The 18,252-nt window shown below is 41.6% G+C and overlaps 1 protein-coding gene across 1 annotated transcript in view; it reads left to right on the top strand.

Annotated features, from left to right (window-relative positions):
* The window catches only part of LAMA4 (laminin subunit alpha 4), a 76,255-nt gene that overhangs the window by 30,600 nt on the left and 27,403 nt on the right, over positions 1–18,252 (top strand). The window contains exons 6-14 of the mRNA XM_081000374.1: positions 1,297–1,392; positions 3,520–3,671; positions 6,113–6,223; positions 10,334–10,445; positions 11,450–11,617; positions 12,393–12,586; positions 13,580–13,696; positions 14,927–15,075; positions 16,233–16,374. Coding sequence (XP_080856500.1) covers positions 1,297–1,392; positions 3,520–3,671; positions 6,113–6,223; positions 10,334–10,445; positions 11,450–11,617; positions 12,393–12,586; positions 13,580–13,696; positions 14,927–15,075; positions 16,233–16,374 — 1,241 coding nt within the window. The remainder of the gene's footprint in view (positions 1–1,296; positions 1,393–3,519; positions 3,672–6,112; positions 6,224–10,333; positions 10,446–11,449; positions 11,618–12,392; positions 12,587–13,579; positions 13,697–14,926; positions 15,076–16,232; positions 16,375–18,252) is intronic.

Here is an 18,252-nt window from a genome sequence, read left to right as displayed (position 1 = left end):
CCGGAAAAAACTGTCTGTGGGGAAACACCGGCTCCCTTGGCCTATAGAGAAAGATGAGCGTGCAACCCCAGAGTCGTCTGAGACTAGACTTAACTGTCAGGGGTCCTTTACCTTTACCTTTAGGTCTAATGACTTACAAGGTCTAATGACACATCTAGGCTGGCCCTAACAATGCCTTTGGAAAACTTAAAAGAATGGCACAGAGGAAAAATCTTCCCATGTTATTTACTCCCACATCTAATACTTAGAGACCTGTAGCCTTGGATGTTTCATTTTGGTGTTGTGGCTAATAACCAGTGAAATACACCAATCACTGCTTTGGAGCTACTTTCAGGTAGAGGCTTCTTTTCCCTTTTTGCCACATTAGCTGTCCCACTTTTTGTGTCATTGCAAGTAAGGCAGACTAATATGCTCACATTGCTAACCATAAAAGGCTTCTGTCTGCTTTTCAGTGTTTCATTAGCCATGCAATGTATACATTACATGTCTTTAAAACAAACTACCCCTGGGAACAAAGCTAATTTTAGAAGCCATAATAGGATGAAATGGCCAGAAGGTTTTAACATACTCTGAAAATGCAAACTTTAGAAGAGCACAGAATTTCTAAGTGGTAGGTGATATACTGTGGTTCTTAATCTCTGCAGTAATAAATAACAATTCAAGCAGTGAGAGATTTAAAGGACCGTTATTTTACTTCAGTCATGTATAGCAGTAATATGTGCAATTGTAACAGAAAACATACAGAGACATTCCATTTAAGATCTGCCTCCACCTTCTCTGTTGTAGGTCATTAGGACTGTGCTTTATCATTTTATCAATCAAATGTGATAAAGAAATGCTAAATGGCATTGTTATTACACGACAAAACACCTTTGGAATTCTGGTTTTAAATTTATTCCTCATAAGTAATGTATTTAATGTTACTTAGATACTTTGAATAGAAATTATTCAGCTGCTGCCTATAGCAGTTTGAATTTTTTAACCGTTTAGTTTTTTATGAGCAAACGAAAGCACGTCAGTTTGGCAGAGATCAAAATATCACATGGGAGCAGTAGCTATGCATGAGAGGCTGAGAACTGGAAAGAGCTCCCAGGAAAGGAGACCATCTAGAGCTATGAAAATACTGAAAAAGGGGACTCCATGTGAATGGTAGATGAAGACAATGTAAATTCAAGGAAAGGATCAGAAGGGGTGGGGAACCAAGAAGGGGCTAAGAAGAGAAGTTAAGCATTTGGTTGTAGGTTTCCATTTTTAAACAATTACTATAAAATTCTCTCTCTCTCTCTCCTTTCCTAGCATGCAATTGCAGAGGAGGACCTTGTGACCGTCGAACAGGGCAATGCCTAGCAGAACCTCCAATGTCTCCTCCAGTCACAGATTGCCCAGTAATCAGTAAGAATAGCAATTATATGAAACATTGGCTGCACTGTCAACGTCCTCCAGCTTCCCCCTTTCCAGAGCATCTGTATCTTGAAGGACATACATTGAGGGTTATGGTCTGATTATGTGATTGTTCTTATTTCCTTCTGTCCCTTTCCCCTACCCTAAAGAAAAAGATTATGCTAGTGATGCTAGTGACCAGTACTGAGGCAGCCATGAAAACATATCTGAAATAATGTTCAGTAGCGGTGTGGGAGAAAGAGCCAGGGCAGCAAATTACTTGGGCCTGTGGTAGATGAATTTAATACTTATCCCAGCCCATTATTTACCATGTGGCACACATTAGTCCTACCCTCCAATCATGTGGCTACTCATTTTGGAGCTGGTCATTCTGAAAAAGGCAGGAAGCTTCTCTGTCCAGAAAAAGTCCTGACAGGCCAAATACAGCCTCTTGTATCAAGGATATCAGGAAAGGAGTCAAGAATAAAGCAGGCCTTCTAAACACAATGATTTTTATTTTTATTTTGCTACATATGCTTCATATGAAGCTATTCATAATTTTAATAATAATAATAATAATAATAATAATAATAATAATAATAGCAGCAGCATATTTGCAATAACCTTCACTTGTTAGCCACTGCACTGACTTCGAACCTCAATGCTCCCCCGCATACAAAACACAGTCCATTGTGGTTAGACTGTCTGCCCTTAACTCTAAAAACAAAGACTTGATTCAGTGATACGATGACACAGTTGCTTCTAATGGCAGTGCTGTTTTAGAACGAAACATGTAATAATTGGTGGGGTGAGGGATTCCAGAGTAATTTGTAATTTGGAAACCCAATTCATACATTATCTGGAGCCTTTGCGCAGAAGTGGAGCATTGTGTTCTCCACATGTCCTGTTGGACAGGGGATACCAAGCTCCTGGAGGGAGGCACAGATTTGGATGCAGCAGGCCCTGCACTGAATTCCATGTATCAGAGGCAGCAGCTGCTGCCACAACCCCACTGTACCCCTTTGCCATGTTTGGTATCTTCTGTTTGGTCATATCAACAAGGCTACACCTTAATATCTATGAGGCCAGTGACGTCAGAGCAAAATACTGTTGCTTAGGCTACAGCAGGGAATAGACTGTCTAAGCATCCCTGAGGCCAAATAAAAAAATAGGCACAGGGTTTAATTTGAGCTCTAACCCAGAACCTTCCTTTTTTTCAGTGCCAGGGTTCAGCCTTGGAACACGTGTGCAGTAAGGAAGCTGAGTTAGCATTTGTGTGTGTGCAATTCCCTTTTTAATAATGCCCACCCCTAATATATTTTGGAGTAAAAAAACAGTAATTCGGGCAGAGCAACAGAATGCCAACATCAGTGAAACAAAGACTGCTGAAGTTTCAGACTGCATTTAGAAGGCTCCTAAGGTTGAACCCCTCAGAGAAGGAAACCCAAAACATCTTTTGTCTTCAGGCAAGCCCATACAGGGGACATAGTATTGTGCCCTTCATCAGAGTCTGTATGGCTTCTGAGCAACTCTGAACCTGGCACTTCTTCTTTTAGAAATTAAGTCCTGAATATGTCTTTAGCTAGGGGGCGCAGGGGGTGCAGCTTTTTCTACATATTTTTATGGCAATTTTTGGGGGGGCAAATACATTTTTCACAAAATTACATACAGAAATATTCTGCATAACATGACATAATATAAAAAGTGTGTCTGTGAAATCACTCCTTAATAGCTAAAATTGTTTCTTTTGTAGAAAACCTGCTTAGAGGTTAAGCCATTTTTCTCTTCTTGCCTGGTACAGTGGACAGTTTCTATATTATGCTAAATCTTGATATTTATTTGGATATAGTTGTGAGAACATGGCAGATTACAATGGGTACTGCCTTTCTAAATGCAAAACAATATTGCTATATGGGATTACAAGTTAGGAGATCTTGACAACGTAATGAATTGGTTATCCTTATTTGTAGCTTTTCTCTCATCCTCTTGGAACTGTCTTTTCTAATTTCAATTTTATCTTCACAACTGGAAAAGCTAATAGAAACTTCCTTTTTCCAAGAGAAATCAGTGGATTTCAAGATTCCAGCAGGAATGTATTCCCCATTCAACTGCCCATATTTCATTTCATTTCATTGCCAGGTTGTGACAAATGCATTTGGGATTTGACTGATGATATTGGCTTGGCAGTTCAGTCCATTGACGAAAGCAAAGCTACCCTGCAGAGCATCTCCACTGGGGTTGCTGTTCACAGACACTTGAATGACCTCAACTCCACTACTTATGTGCTGAAGGTACCAGTTATACCTTATTTGGTTGTGTCTCTGCTTTTCTTTCACCATTAATATGCTGCAGAAAGGTCAGAGTCAAAGTAGATGTGGTGCAATTAAAAACAGCCATAGAGAGACGCCTCAAATCAAGACTGAGGAAGGAAGTTAATCCTTCCACTTGCTGGCATGTTCCTGTTTTAAATTGCCATTCCCTGAAACTATGGCTGCCCTGTCTAGGGACAGGGGTGCAGGGAAAGACCCTCCAAGTGTCCCTATTTTCCAGGGACAGTCTGGTTTTACAGGTGACCCAGTTTCTGATTTGATCACAGAATGTCCTGCTTTTCCTTAGGATGTCCCTATTTCCATCAGAAAAATGTTGGAGGGTATGGAGTTATGCCACCCCTGAGCCATCTGAAGGCAGCTCTGTACAGGGAAGTTTTTTAATGTTTTATTATGTTTATATATATGTTGGAAGCTGCTCAGAGTGGCTGGGGCAACCCAGTCAGATGGACAGGATATCAGTAGTAAAATTATTATTATGGAATAGGATGTCCTTATTTTCACCAGAGAAATGTTGGAGGGTATGCAGGGATACAGATATAAATATGGGTAAGGGCTGTGCACCCTGACTGAAATGCATCTAAGGTCTGAGTCTTGTTCTCAGATGCATGTCCGTCACTCTGTGCCTCAGGCCAAGCCCACCCATGAGGCAGGTGAAGCCATGGGTGGCAGAAGCTCCTGAGGCAGCAGTGCCATGAACACCCTGCCTGTCCTGCATCCTCTGCCAGTGGCAGAGAAGCAGCACTGAAAATCAGTGCTGATGCCAGTGCCGCTTGTCCACTGCCGGCAGAGGTAGTGGGGCAGCGCTTCCCATTCACCACAGGTGGCAAAATGGGACGTGCTGGCCCTGCCATGCCTGCAACATGATACTTTACACATGTGAACAGGCCATCCCAGATCTATCACCACTGTTTTTCCGTGCAGTCAGTTCTCACATTCTGCTTTCGGTCATGAAGTGTTTGAATAATTAAGTGTTATAAACTCAGACAGTAGTCATGTGCATGAGTGAATTGGTCTGTGAGGTGTAGTGGTTGGAGACAGCTGAGGTATGTTCATCCCCATTTAGCCATGATGCTCATTGGGCAAACTTTTGTCAGGTATTCTCTTTTAGCATAACCTGATTTGCTGGATTGTTGTGAGAGTAAAAGAAAGGGAAATACAATATATGCCTACTTGGAGTGCCCTCTTGGGGAAAATGTGGGATAGAATGTTACTATAGAGCAGCATAGGCTTCTGTAGTACTCTGTGCAAAGAGAAAGAAGACAAGATGAATTGGAACTAAGAACATAGGAGCCGACAGGATCAGGCCAACAGCCTATCTCGTCCAGCTTGCTTTTCTCGCAAATAGTTGTCTGTGGGAAACATGCAAGCAGCACCTGAGTACAGCAGCATTTTCCCCACCTGTGTTTTCCAGTGACCGGTATTTAGAAGCATTACCTGCTGCAGTACCTTTGAGGGAAAAAGTAGAACAAGTTGGTGTGGAAAAAACTGTAAATGAGAGAGGAATTACCTCCCTTAGATATATAGAAGAGGTTCATAAGCAAGATGGTAGGTGCGTGTGAGGGTTGGCTCTCGCCACATCCTTCTCGCTCTAGTACTCAGCCAGACCATGCATATCTGTGGGCCTTGACCAAGGCTGAAAGGTGTTCTTATTATCTCCTGAATGCCCTATTGCCTTTTGGTACTTCTCAGAGCCATTTTCCATCACAGCAGGAAGACTGTTGTTTTCCCTCACATCTAAGAACAGAAAAAGGGACATTGGACCTAAAGTATAAGAAGCTATACAGTTTAGTGATCGATTTTTAAAAAATCCTGTAACCCAATGGTAAGAATAGCAAGTTCAAATTCCTGCTTAAATTTGGGGGTTATGTTCTGTTTGTGTGCTGCTCCCTGCAGCAGACAAGAGCAGTGCACACGCAAAAGGTAGCAAAGCATTGAACTTTAGTAACTCTGTATACCCATGCTCCCATACCCCATAACAACAAAAAGCATCAGGCCCCCTGGCCACTTTGCACTGGGGTGGTATGCAGAGTGGCATGTACGGTATGGAAAGAACAAACAAGTCCAGACCAGGAATGTGAATCCTCCCTCAGACAATAGGACAAATTCCCTGGGAATCTATGCAATTGTCCTCAATGGACATTTTTAATAAAGCACTAAACAAACATCTGTCAGTGACGATTTAGAGCTAGTAACTCCAGCCTCACTGCAGTAGGTCAGCCTAGCTGCCCCATGAGGTCCTTCCAGCACTGTGATTCTATGACATTCACTAAATACCTCATCAGTGTGCTATTTTGATGATGCTCATTAAAAAAAAAGAGGAAATTGGCTTTCACCTATACTGAATGAAGATGCTTCATTAAAAACAACTCAACCAACCCTTGAGCTTTGTTTTGCTTTATTAGGAAGAATTGTCAGAAAAGGATAACCATTCTCTACTGAGGAAGAGCCAGATTGATAATGCTACGATTGAAATGACAGAGCTGCTGAAGGAAATCAACGCACTTGATGAAAAGGTTGGCTTGCCATTTTGTGGTTTCATTTCCTTTGATGAAAAGGCCTGTTATAAAGCTTGTTAATTCTATGGAAGTTATTGTGAATTTCATTGGGTAGTAAGGTGGATTAATGCTACATCTTTGGATAGACCTGAGGGACAAGGGTTAACAAATTTCACAGGGGCAGCCATATTCATCTCTTACAGCAAAAAAGGCAGAATCCTGTGGCATCTTAAGGTCTCACAAATTTTACTATGGCATAAGCTTTCATGGAACCCATTTACATCAGATGTATTAAGTGTGATCCTCAGTAATCAGATATTTTTAACATTTTATTTTTTTTTAGTTTCAGACACAAAAAAATATACAATATAAAACCTCGCTGTAGTCAGAACTCAAAAACATGAGCCCCTGCCCCAGCATCCAATGACCCTCCCTCACCCCTTCCCCAGAGAGCTTCATGTCATCAGCACATCAAAAGCATATTCCTAGTACTTGGTTAACAGCCAGGAACAGACAAGTAATCAGGTATTAACACATGAATGTAAATGGGAAAACTGTTCAGGTTGTGGTTATGTGTCAACTCGATGCAGAAAATATGTTGTTGTTTAGTCGTTTAGTCGTGTCTGACTCTTCATGACCCCATGGACCAGAGCACACCAGGCACTTCTGTCTTCCACTGCCTCCTGCAGTTTGATCAAACTCATGCTGGTAGCTTCGAGAACACTATCCAACCATCTTGTCCTCTGTCGTCCCCTTCTCCTTGTGTCCTCAATCTTTCCCAACATCAGGGTCTTTTCCAGGGAGTCTTCTCTTCTCATGAGGTGGCCAAAGTATTGGAGCCTCAGCTTCACGATCTGTCCTTCCAGTGAGCACTCAGGGCTGATTTCCTTAAGAATGGATAGGTTTGTTCTTCTTGCAGTCCATGGGACTCTCAAGAGTCTCCTCCAGCACCATAATTCAAAAGCATCAATTCTTCGGCAATCAGCCTTCTTTATGGTCCAGCTCTCACTTCCATACATCACTACTGGGAAAACCATAGCTTTTACTATACAGACCTTTGTTGGCAAGGTGATGTCTCTACTTTTTATGATGCTGTCTAGGTTTGTCACAGAAAATATAGTCTGTGACAATTGTGTTTTTTCACATTTATGATCAAATAGGTCGCATCAGATGCAGATACAGAGTTAGTTATTTCCACTGGAGATCTCTGAATATTCCCCCCTTTTCTTGTGTAAAATGGGGATGAAGCATTTCTTATTGAAAACTGGAACATTTTGGGAATGGGTAGGAAATTTCCTATTGCCCTGCTGCCGGGCCATCAAAGAGTACTTGATGATTCCCACAGTGGTGCAATCTACCCTTATGAGTCCTAGGAGCTCAATGAATTACTAAAGAATTGTTTAATTTTGCATAAAACAAAACACATTTTTTTATTTTTAAAAAATGTGTGTGCATGGGGAGGCAGTGAGGGAGGGGAGAAATGTTCACATGAAGAAAAAAGTTTGGCATAATAGTATGGGTTTGTCCCCAAAACATACATAAAATATATCTTAATGTGGGGCTCCATTTATGAGGGGCCAAGCTTCAGTTGCAGAACATCAGATGTGGTGAACTGGTGGCTCTGCAGATGTTGTTGAACTCCAAGTCCCATCAGCCCCAACCAGCATGGCCAGTGATCACCTGAAGGGCCACAGCTTTTCTTCTCCAGCATTAAATGCATAAGGTCCCAGTTTCAACCCCTGACTGGATCAGTTAAAGTTTTGATGGACACCTGTTTGAACACTGGAAATTTGCTGCCCCTCAGGCTAGGACAGAGCTAGGTGAACAAGTAGCATAAGGCAAGTACCATAAGGTGAACCTGACATAAGGCAGCTTCCTACACATCCTGCTTGTCTGTTATTCACTTGGTGCTACTTTTTTCCCCCTAATGGAAATATGGCATGCCTACTTCAAATTCTAATTTAAACTGATTACAGTAATCAAGATAAATGACATTCAGTTGCTTTTCTTTCTCTTTTGGATATTTCAAGCTATGGGTGCTGTGCATGGAAGTTTTCCTAGCATTTCCAATAGCACAGTAATATACTTCAAAGTCTTCCCCGAGCTTGTTAATTATCAGCAATAATCGTTTACACAGTAAGTAGCAGGCGCTTAGATAAGGATCATAATTTTCTGGTGGGATGAGCTAATCAGGCATCTTTTGTGGATCACGAAGGGTCAGTATGAGTGGAATTATATTTGTGGTGCAAAAGCCACAACAGTACAGCTCCTACCTGGAGATCCTGCTACCCTCCAGGTAGTCTTAGACTCCCATTAGCCAGCATTAGGAATGTTTTGATTTGTAGTCTAGTAACATATCAAGGGTCACAAGTTCCCCAATCCTATTATACACATTAGATCACATCAGAAGTTCTCAATCATATAATCTCTGTGGTGGAGCTGAAGAACCACCCCACTCAAGGTCTGCATACTCTTGGTCAAAGGCTGTACACACACAGTTCACACACACACACACACACACACACACACACACACACACCACTAAGCCCCTTCACTCACATCACATTCTCACATACACACCACATATGCCACAAATTCAGTTATAAATGCATGCAGCGCAGTTAGAAAGAGACACCTTAGTGGGTTACTTTTGGCCTATGGTCTGGAAGCTCCCCGTCCCTAGACTATGTGGTAGCTGTTGAAATAAAAACAATACATGTTACATGTGATCACACACACACATACCTTTATTATTATTTTGCTGTACTGGCTGTGCCTAACACACTGGAAAAGAAGCTTTTGTTTCCTGTATTCTGTATTTCTCATCATAGCAAATACTTTAGTGTATAGTGCTGTTGTTTGGTGTAATATATATTTATTTATTTCCCCAGCTATACTGTTCCTGTAAATTTCTTTTTTGGAACAGGTCCAGAAACAGGATACCCATTTTGATAATTCTATCAAAAGAATGGATTTTTTAAATTAAAAAAAAAGCTCTTCTAAGTAGAGTATGGCTGGAAATTCCAAGGTCTAAAATAAGCCTGGGCAATCTGTGCTCGCCTACCTAATTTCATGAAGCAAAAATCTGATTTCATCAGAGTGGCAAGGAGGGAAAAAGCAAAGGGAAACGGGATTGCAGAGAGAGAGAGAAGGGAATTGCAGAAAGAGCAAGAAAGGGGGGCTGCCCCACTCTCTCTGACTCTGAACATGTCCACTGCCAGTATATGGCCTCTGACAGACCACTTATGAGGGAATGCAGCCCTTAACATAAAAAGCCGTCTAAAAGCAGGTTCCCATAAGCACAGCACTAACAGGAAGAAATTCAGGTCTTCGATCCTACACCAACAAATGTGTTTTAACTGTACATTTCCGTATCAGGAGAGGACACAAGGGAGAAGATTTGTTCACATGATTTGAGGAAGTGGCTATGTGATCTTAGACTCATTTCTTTCCAACTGGTTGAAAGCGCCACCTGGTGCTTCAGCAAGCAAAGCACTGATTTGCAAAAGAACGTGACACACTGAGTCACGTTATATGACAAAACTAGACACTACATGCCATGCAGACATGTGTATGTTTTTTTTAAAAGCCTAATGACTTAAAAGAAAATCAAAATTAACATGAGAAGGGGAATGGGGAACAATTTTTCCTGTTCACCATTTTTCTAATCTACTTTTCCACACACACATACATCTCCTCCTTTTCCAAATTGCCTCCTTCAGAAGCTGCTTATTAAAAAGATCATCAAGATAATGTTGCATATTTGGTTGCCAAATATTTTCTGCAGAAAATTTGCTCAGATATAAATCCCACTATATTCAATGAAACTTCTTTCCTAGGGAAGTTTGCATAAGGATCAGCTTCAGCTTCAGAGTTGGATCCGATAAGTGACGGTTTGAGTGCAGCAAATGACACTGAAATGTGGAGCAGGTTTCCAAAGCCTGCTTTGTAAATACCAGGCACCTAATGAGATGCAGCTCCTTTCTTCCAACGTTGCCAAATATCATTTATACGCTCAATAGACCTTCCTGCACTCATCAGACGGATTTTGCTTACACTAGTCAGACCTGCACATGCCTGGAGATTGAAAAGAAAATCTAATATCGCAATTGCATGGTTTATTCATAGGGAAATCAAGAATCCAGCAAAGGCCAATTGATACAGAAGGAAACCATGAAGAGCATTGACCGTGCAGCTGTTCTTGTGGAGGCACTTGGAAATATGATAGATAATATCCAAGGTAAATCTGTGTTTTGTCTTGGTTCATCTAAATGGCGAGAACAAAATGGCAAGACTGCCAATGGACAAAAGTCATCACAGGAGCAATACAAGTACGGGAGAAGTAATCAGGCTTTCTTGTACCACCCCAATACATTTTTGTGCTGAGAGAAGGAAAATAGCTGTGCAAGCTACACATTGGTCTCACAGTTGCTCCTACCAGCTGTGCGGATGAGTGTCGGATGAAGTTTCCTGTGTGTATTGAAACAATACATTCAATTTCCTGTGTAAGAGCAGTGATAATGTGGCTACAGTGAGGGTGTAACAGGAAGTGAAAAAGGCTCCCTGTGCTGATGCCAATCAGCAGTCCACCAGAATGTTGTGGTTTGTTTCTTTCAAACATAGGGGGAAATGCCCAAGTCCTGTCTAGACAACTCTTAGCAAACTTAAGTATTTTGACTGAGATCTTTGAGATCATTATGTCTACGTAGCCATCAAAATACCAGTTGTTGGTCCCCCCCCCCCAACATTTATTATTACTTTATCAGAATACAAACGGGAGAACTAGCTCTGAGTTTCTGAAAGAATAGCACAATCATTTGGGGCTGAAAAAGAAACAAACTGCAAAAAAAGAATTTAGAGCTGTTTTCCATTTGTAACCAAATACAATAGATGTTGAATTATTAAATCTTCCTGCTGCCCTGGGACTTATAAAACTGATATTTATTCATACATAATCCACTGTTCTTATAAATGCAGGTTTGCAATTCCAGAAAATGAGTTGTTACCAACAAATGATTTTTGCAACTGGCCAAAAGGCTGTTTCTACAATACAGAGAAAGAAAACCACATGGGCACAAGAGTTGGGTACTCTAAAGGACATCAGGGGGAAGGGACTATAAACATATCAATAAAGATATGAAACATTCAGGGTCTTGTCAGAAACCCATGATTTAAGGGGGCTTGTGTAGTTATTTGTTCAATCACAATTCATTATTGCTATATCTGCCTGGGATTTGTTCACAGAAGTCAGCAGCAAGGTGGAATACTATGGCATTGAACATGACCTGAGGCCTGAGGATATCATTCAGAAGCTCAAGGCAGCAGAAGAAATGGTGAAGGACATCAAACGTCGCAAGCCATTCACTATTCAGATACCACTTGCATATGAAGAATCTGATGCAGCGCAAGAGTGTGAGTTTTCCTTCTGTCAAGACAGTGTAATGTGGCATTGGAAAAGCGCAGTTGCATATTGAAATACATACTCACAGATCTTTATGAGTGTCAGCCATGATGGCACCAAAATCATATGCAATTCATATAAAAGAGTACAGTCATACCTTGGATCCCAAACGCCGCAAACCCGGAAGTGATTGTTCCGGTTTGCAAACATTCTTTTGGAACCTGAATGTCCGATGGGGCTTCTGCGGCTTCTGATTGGTTGCAGGAGCTTCAAAGTTCACACTTTTCTGAATTTTGCAATGCAATTCTCCAGCCATGTAATGTGTACAATAATGTAAAGTGCATATAAAAGCATATAGTCATCAAAATAATATTTAAAAATGCATTCTATGGGGGGGTTCTGCAGAAATGTGTACATTAGGCAAAATTGCATCCAGAATATATAGAAATAGAAATACTTTATTGTCACTGTACCACTTGTTTACAGTGAGATTAAACGAGCCCCCCACAATCTCTCAGTCCTTGTTACACTCTGTGTGCTGTCGTACGACCACCAACCCCGAATATAGTTTATTAGGATAAATTTGTCCTGAAATGCTAATGAATTTTTACAATTAAAAAAATAGTAATTGCAAACAGATATGGAAATGTGAAGAACTGAACTGAAATGAGAAAATGAAAGAAATTGGCAACAGTTTGTTCATCCCTAACCATGTGTGGCTAAACTTGCTGCAGAAACCAAGAGTAAGGCCATTCACAATGGTTAACCAGCTTTATCTTCTCTTAGTGCTAAAAGAAGTGGAAAAGTGGAGACAGACATACAATGAAACCAGATCTCTGATACCTGTCGTTTTGGACCAGCTTGGGGATTACAACACCAAGCTTGCAGATTTGCAGAAGGCCCTGGACCAGGCTGTTGATGACATTAAGAAAGCAGAAGCTAGAAATAAAGAAAGCACCGCCACGTTCCGAAGGCAGGAGGTACCATGCAGTATATTGCACTGTGAATCTGTGAAGAACATTCCCCTCCTCCTGCCCTGATTAGGAGAGTGGAAAAAGAGGATGGTGATTTCAGGAATTGTTTCCTTTCCCAGCATGATTCCAAAATCTGCTCCAGAGGTTGGAGTAAACCACAGAGCAGATTTAAGGGTCACGCCCCCCTGCGTGGACAGAGGGGAGGGAGGGGAAGTACAGCTAGAGGTCCTTGCACTGGTGGAACTGTTTAGCTGGATGCTGCCCTATGCGTTTTGTTGCTGCCATGTTTGGCTGCAGAAAAGATCATATACAAAATGGGTTTCTCTTGATATGAAATGTACAAAGCCCTGGCTATAAATGAGCACATTTATGCACTTCTTTGCCCTGGTCTTTGAAAATTGAAGAACAGATTTTGGTGTCCTTCCTGTGAGGTGTTGTAAGGTATCATTTTTTTATTGTGTTTATTGTGTTTTCACATGATGTAACCTGCCCTGGGACTTTCTGGTTAAGGGCGGGTAAGTAAAACTACTATTGCTGCTACTGTACTACAGTGAGGCCAGTAACAACTCAGGAAAATACACCATCTACCTTTCTTCCCAATCCACTGCTTTTTCAATCTTCTTTTTCTATATTTCAAGTCTTTTCTCAGAAATTGCCTAAGATATATTAGCTGTTTCAAGTCTTATTTCAGAAAGTCGTGTGTGTTGCTCTTGGCAGTGTTACTGAATGTCTAAAAACAGACTGTGCAAAAGTGACCTGCCACAATAGGAGTCAATTAAACTATCTATTATCTGCTCTCTTTTAAAATTCAATTTTTCTTAATTCAGAACCTCCTAATAACCTCAGCTTCCAAATTTTAATTGGATGACAGAAGTTCAGCAGTGCATTTTTAGGATAGATCAAAGCCACTAACCCAAAAGAACATAATAAATGTATCCAACATTTCTGGGAGCTTATTCATTCATTCATTCATTCATTCATTCATCTATTTTCTCACAGAAGCAACAAGAAGTAGTGGAGGCACAGATTAACAGTGTCAACAGTACCCTGCTGCAGGCAAGAGATATTTTAGATGTACCTCAGCAACTCAACTTGGAACTGAGTGAGGCAATCAAGGTAACTTCCTTGTGAATGACACATTCCTCACTGACCTTAATCAGAGTTAAGAAGAAGAAGAAGAAGAGTTTGGATTTGATATCCCGCCTTTCACTCCCTTTAAGGAGTCTCAAAGCGGCTAACATTCTCCTTTCCCTTCCTCCCCCACAACGAACACTCTGTGAGGTGAGTGGGGCTGAGAGACTTCAAAGAAGTGTGACTGGCCCAAGGTCACCCAGCAGTTGCATGTGGAGGAGCGGAGACTCGAATCCGGTTCCCCAGATTACGAGACTACCGCTCTTAACCACTACACCACACTGGCTCTCACCAGTGTTGCATCAGCACCAGCGTTTCCCATGGTTAACGTCAGTGCTTTTTTTTCTAAAAAAATATTTAGGGGTACTCTCATTTCCCTACTCATATTGAAATACTGCCCCTCAGGGGTATGTGTACCCCTGCGTCCCCCCATAAAAACGCACTGGTTAACACTACCCAATTTTTCTTTTCCAGCGTTTGCTAACCAGCTTCAAATATTGACTAAGAGTAACTTCCCCAAATGGGACGCGGGTGGCACTGTGGGTTAAACCACAGAGCCTAGGACTTGCTGATCAGAAGGTCGGCAGTTCGAATCCCCGCGACGGAGTGAGTTCCCGTTGCTCGGTCCCAGCTCCTGCCAACCTAGCAGTTCGAAAGCACCTCAAAGTGCAAGTAGAGAAATAGGTACCACTCCGGCGGGAAGGTAAACGGCGTTTCCATGCGCTGCTCTGGTTCACCAGAAGCAGCTTAGTCATGCTGGCCATGTGACCCGGAAGCTGTACGCCGGCTCCCTCGGCCAATAAAGCAAGATGAGCGCCGCAGCCCCAGAGTCGGTCACAACTGGACCTAATGGTCAGGGGTCCCTTTACCTTTACCTTTAACTTCCCCCATAGCATTAATCATGGTCAACAGCAATGCCCAGAAGCAGCTCACCAGGTGGGGCAGAGTCACTGCACTACCTTCCTAGTTAGTGGGATGCTGTTGCTTAAAGGGTGGGAGAGGAGAGGCAATGGGGATGTTGGTGCTGTGCAAATGTACTGGCAAAGCCCATCCAATGCTCCTTCTAGTACACTTGTACCATGCCAACCTCCCTACCGCCATACCTCTTTCCCTCCTGGTAAGTATTAACAACACACCTGCTGGGAAAATAGTATCAATTTCTAGAAATATTAACCTTGAATTACTTTTCCCCACTCTGTACTCTCATTTGAACAGAATGCATCAGGGTTCTATGCAGAAATAGATGGAGCTAAAATACAGCTACAGGACAAACTGGCCAACCTCTCAAGGTTTGATGGTGATTTGGTGCAAAGGGCCATGGAATATGCACAAGAGCTTGGTGTTCTTGCAGATCAGCTAGACAGGTAAACTGCCATCAGTTAATATATATTAATATGTCATATTAACTGTGCTCTATAAATCAAACAAATGAGCACAATTCAGCCAGCAGCCTAGTTTGCTACCATGGCTTCATGTGACTCCACAAGTATGTAGGCTCCCAGAGAGGAGTTCGCTGCCATTTTGGTCATTTTGCTCCTGATGTGCTGTCTCCAAGACTTGTCCTAGATTTTACAAACCTTGTGGTTTGTCCATAAGTCCAGGTTCCAGCAACATACTCCTGGCTTAGCTCAGCGTGGTGCAGCAGCAAAGTGACTGGGGAGAAGCAGCTATTGCCTCTTCTCCCAAATCTTGTGCATTCATGCTAAGCCATGATTTGCCTGACTGTGATGTGTAAACCAGTACAATGTGAAGTGCATTTCAGCCTTATGGAACAGAATTAAATGTGTGGTTTACTCTCCCACTGAAAACAATGGAACTTAAAAGTGCTTTGCTTTGGCTGGATTGTGTCCAATGTTCATAAAAGGATTGGCTGGTTGGGAGGAAAGTAGAATATAGCAATACAGTAATTGTACTTTGCATTATAGTCTTTTCACCACTGTGCTATGTATACCAGCTCTCAACATAGGGTCCAACTAGATGATCAAATCCACCATTGTATTTTTCTTTCCTTCAAAGCAGCTGTTTAGAAATAGTCATCACACAGTTTTCAGTGAATATCCATTTCACTTTCCAAACCATAAAAAGTCCAATTCTTTTCTAAAGTGAGTTTGCTGCGCTATAACAAGAGTCCTTTAATCCACTTTAACTGTGCAGACGTAAAGTTCCAGTGTGCAGATGGACCCCTTCTGCAAAATCATGACAATCTGGAGGCAGGTTTAGTATTTTTATTGCAAATAATGGGTTTCAAAAAGGTAGGTATATCTCCAATCCCTGTTCATGGACAGATTCAGCAGCAGCTCTGCAACTGATACTGCAGCTGACTTGTGCAATGCTGAAGCTGAGCTGCTGGTGAGATCTGTACTCACCTTTTAACATGTGCATGTGCCATTACTGAGCACTAAATAAGTGCACAAAATCACTGTCTCTCAATTAGTTGATTCAGCTCTGGCAAATACTCACCTGTTTTCACCTGTAAGTAATTCAGATTATTATTGTTATTGTTATTTCTCCTTTGCTGTAGGACCTTGCATGGTGTTGATACAAACGGATTAGTCCAAAAAGCATTAAATGCTTCCAATGTTCATGAAAATATCATTAATTACATTCACGAAGCCGAACAAATCTCTGCCTTGGCATTAAACACTACAGAGCGGGTCGGTGATGTAAGTAAACCCTGATCTATGCTCCATGACCCTTGTATCATTGGGATGAAGCAAAATTTCCAGCGCCTGCTGAAAACTCTTTTATAGAATTTTTCACATGTAATGTCTAATTATTAGGCTGCATACAAAACACACCAGCAATCATGTGAATGTTATTTTCCATAACTATTGCCCAGTTCACCAAATGAGAAGAAATACATTTCAGTCTCAGTCTCTGGTATAATTCTTTTTGGAGCCATTTTCTAATTTTTACTGCAACAATTCCATAATTTCTGTATACTTGCAAAAGTTACAATAGGCTAGATTCAGATCACCCATGAGTGGAACCTGGGTTGCAGAATGCCTTTGCTGGGCAAAGTGGAGTTAGAGACTTTTTGCCAATTTCCCATCCAGCCCCTTTAAAAGTAAAGGGCCAAACCACATGTCACATTCAAGCTCCCGATGTAAATTTTCTTTAGTAAAATCAGCTGTATGGGCTGCCTGATTTGGATATGGCTGTGTCAAAGGGGAAGGGGCGGTCTGAGTCTTTTTTTTTAATATAATTTTTATTAACAGGCCAATCAAATCACATTATTTCCAAATCACATTAGTTCCAAATTATACAGCCAGATTTAAAAAATTTTGTTGGGGGTACCCATACTTCAAGCTCCAAACAGGGGTCCAAGCATCACTTATATTGCTGCTTTAATTAGACAGTTCTATCCAGTTCTGTCCAGATAGTCTCTTTGTTACTTTCCTCATCTTCTTGTTGTTATCATATATTCCTTTCTTTGCAATCTCTGATAATCTTCACAAGCGGGTTGAAAACAAACATCCTCTGTGTGAGTTTTACACTCTCCAAAAATCATATCACAAAGGGACAGACGCCATTTCCACAACTCCGTAAAGAACTTTCCCTCAGTCTGTCCGTTGGTTTTCCCAGGCTTGCCAAACATATCTCAGAGGGCTCTGCCAGGTCTAGATCAAATTCCGATCACCATTCACATTCCGATGACCCTGGTCCTCCTCCCCCCGTCCTTCTTAGGCAAGCCTGTCTTGGCGAGACACCATTTAAAACTGCGTCATAAAACTTTTCTCCGATGTTTACCAATCCTCTCTTTGATCCATAATTCACTCCACACAGTTCTTAAATTTCTGCTTGTGATTAATAAATTGCAACGATTCTTCTCTCTGTGGTGGAGGGTTATTAATACTCACATAAGGCAAAAAAAGAAAAGTTTTTTCCTCCACCCTCTTTCCGTTTCACTCCAAACATACCAGTCTTTAAATGGTGATTCATCACTTGATTTATTTGTCCTGCCCGTCACTCCGCTCACAGAGATCCATTAATCAGCAGTCTTTACACCCAATCTTCGCTTGATGTATGTGCTTTAGCTTCTTTCCAATTATATATTTCCAATTATATATTTCGAGCTAAAGCGAACCAGTGCGCTGATTGGAGACAGCGTCAGGAAGAGCCGACTTCACCCGAGGGCTTGTGCTAAGTGTCCGCACCCCCTTCTTTCGAATCCGGGGGTGAATTATGGACACTGCTGGCAAGGCAGTCCCCCCCATCTCCTGGGGGGGGGGCGGGAAGGCTGCATACTTCCCATAGCAGCCTCTTAATTACCTCGTGTGGGTCGGAGAGATGTTATTGTCAGCCATCTTCCAATGCACCACCTGGTGGCGGGGCGATCTGAGTCTTACGCACCTCCTCCGAATTCAGATCACTTACCTTAAACTGCTATACATGGGACTCAGCTATACAACTGCAAATAAAAAATTTTAATGTGTCGTAAAGTGCAATATACAAGAGTGACACTAGATGGCAACAGTGAGCTATGCTAAATTCAATGTATTTTTCAAAACTTTTAAAAAGCATTTTCATAACGCTTTTTA

This window comes from Podarcis pityusensis (assembly GCF_964106645.2).
Source record: "Podarcis pityusensis genome assembly, chromosome: 3".
Lineage (NCBI taxonomy): Eukaryota > Metazoa > Chordata > Lepidosauria > Squamata > Lacertidae > Podarcis > Podarcis pityusensis.
Note: the sequence above shows the minus strand (reverse complement) of the source record. Positions and strands in the feature narration are given on the sequence as shown.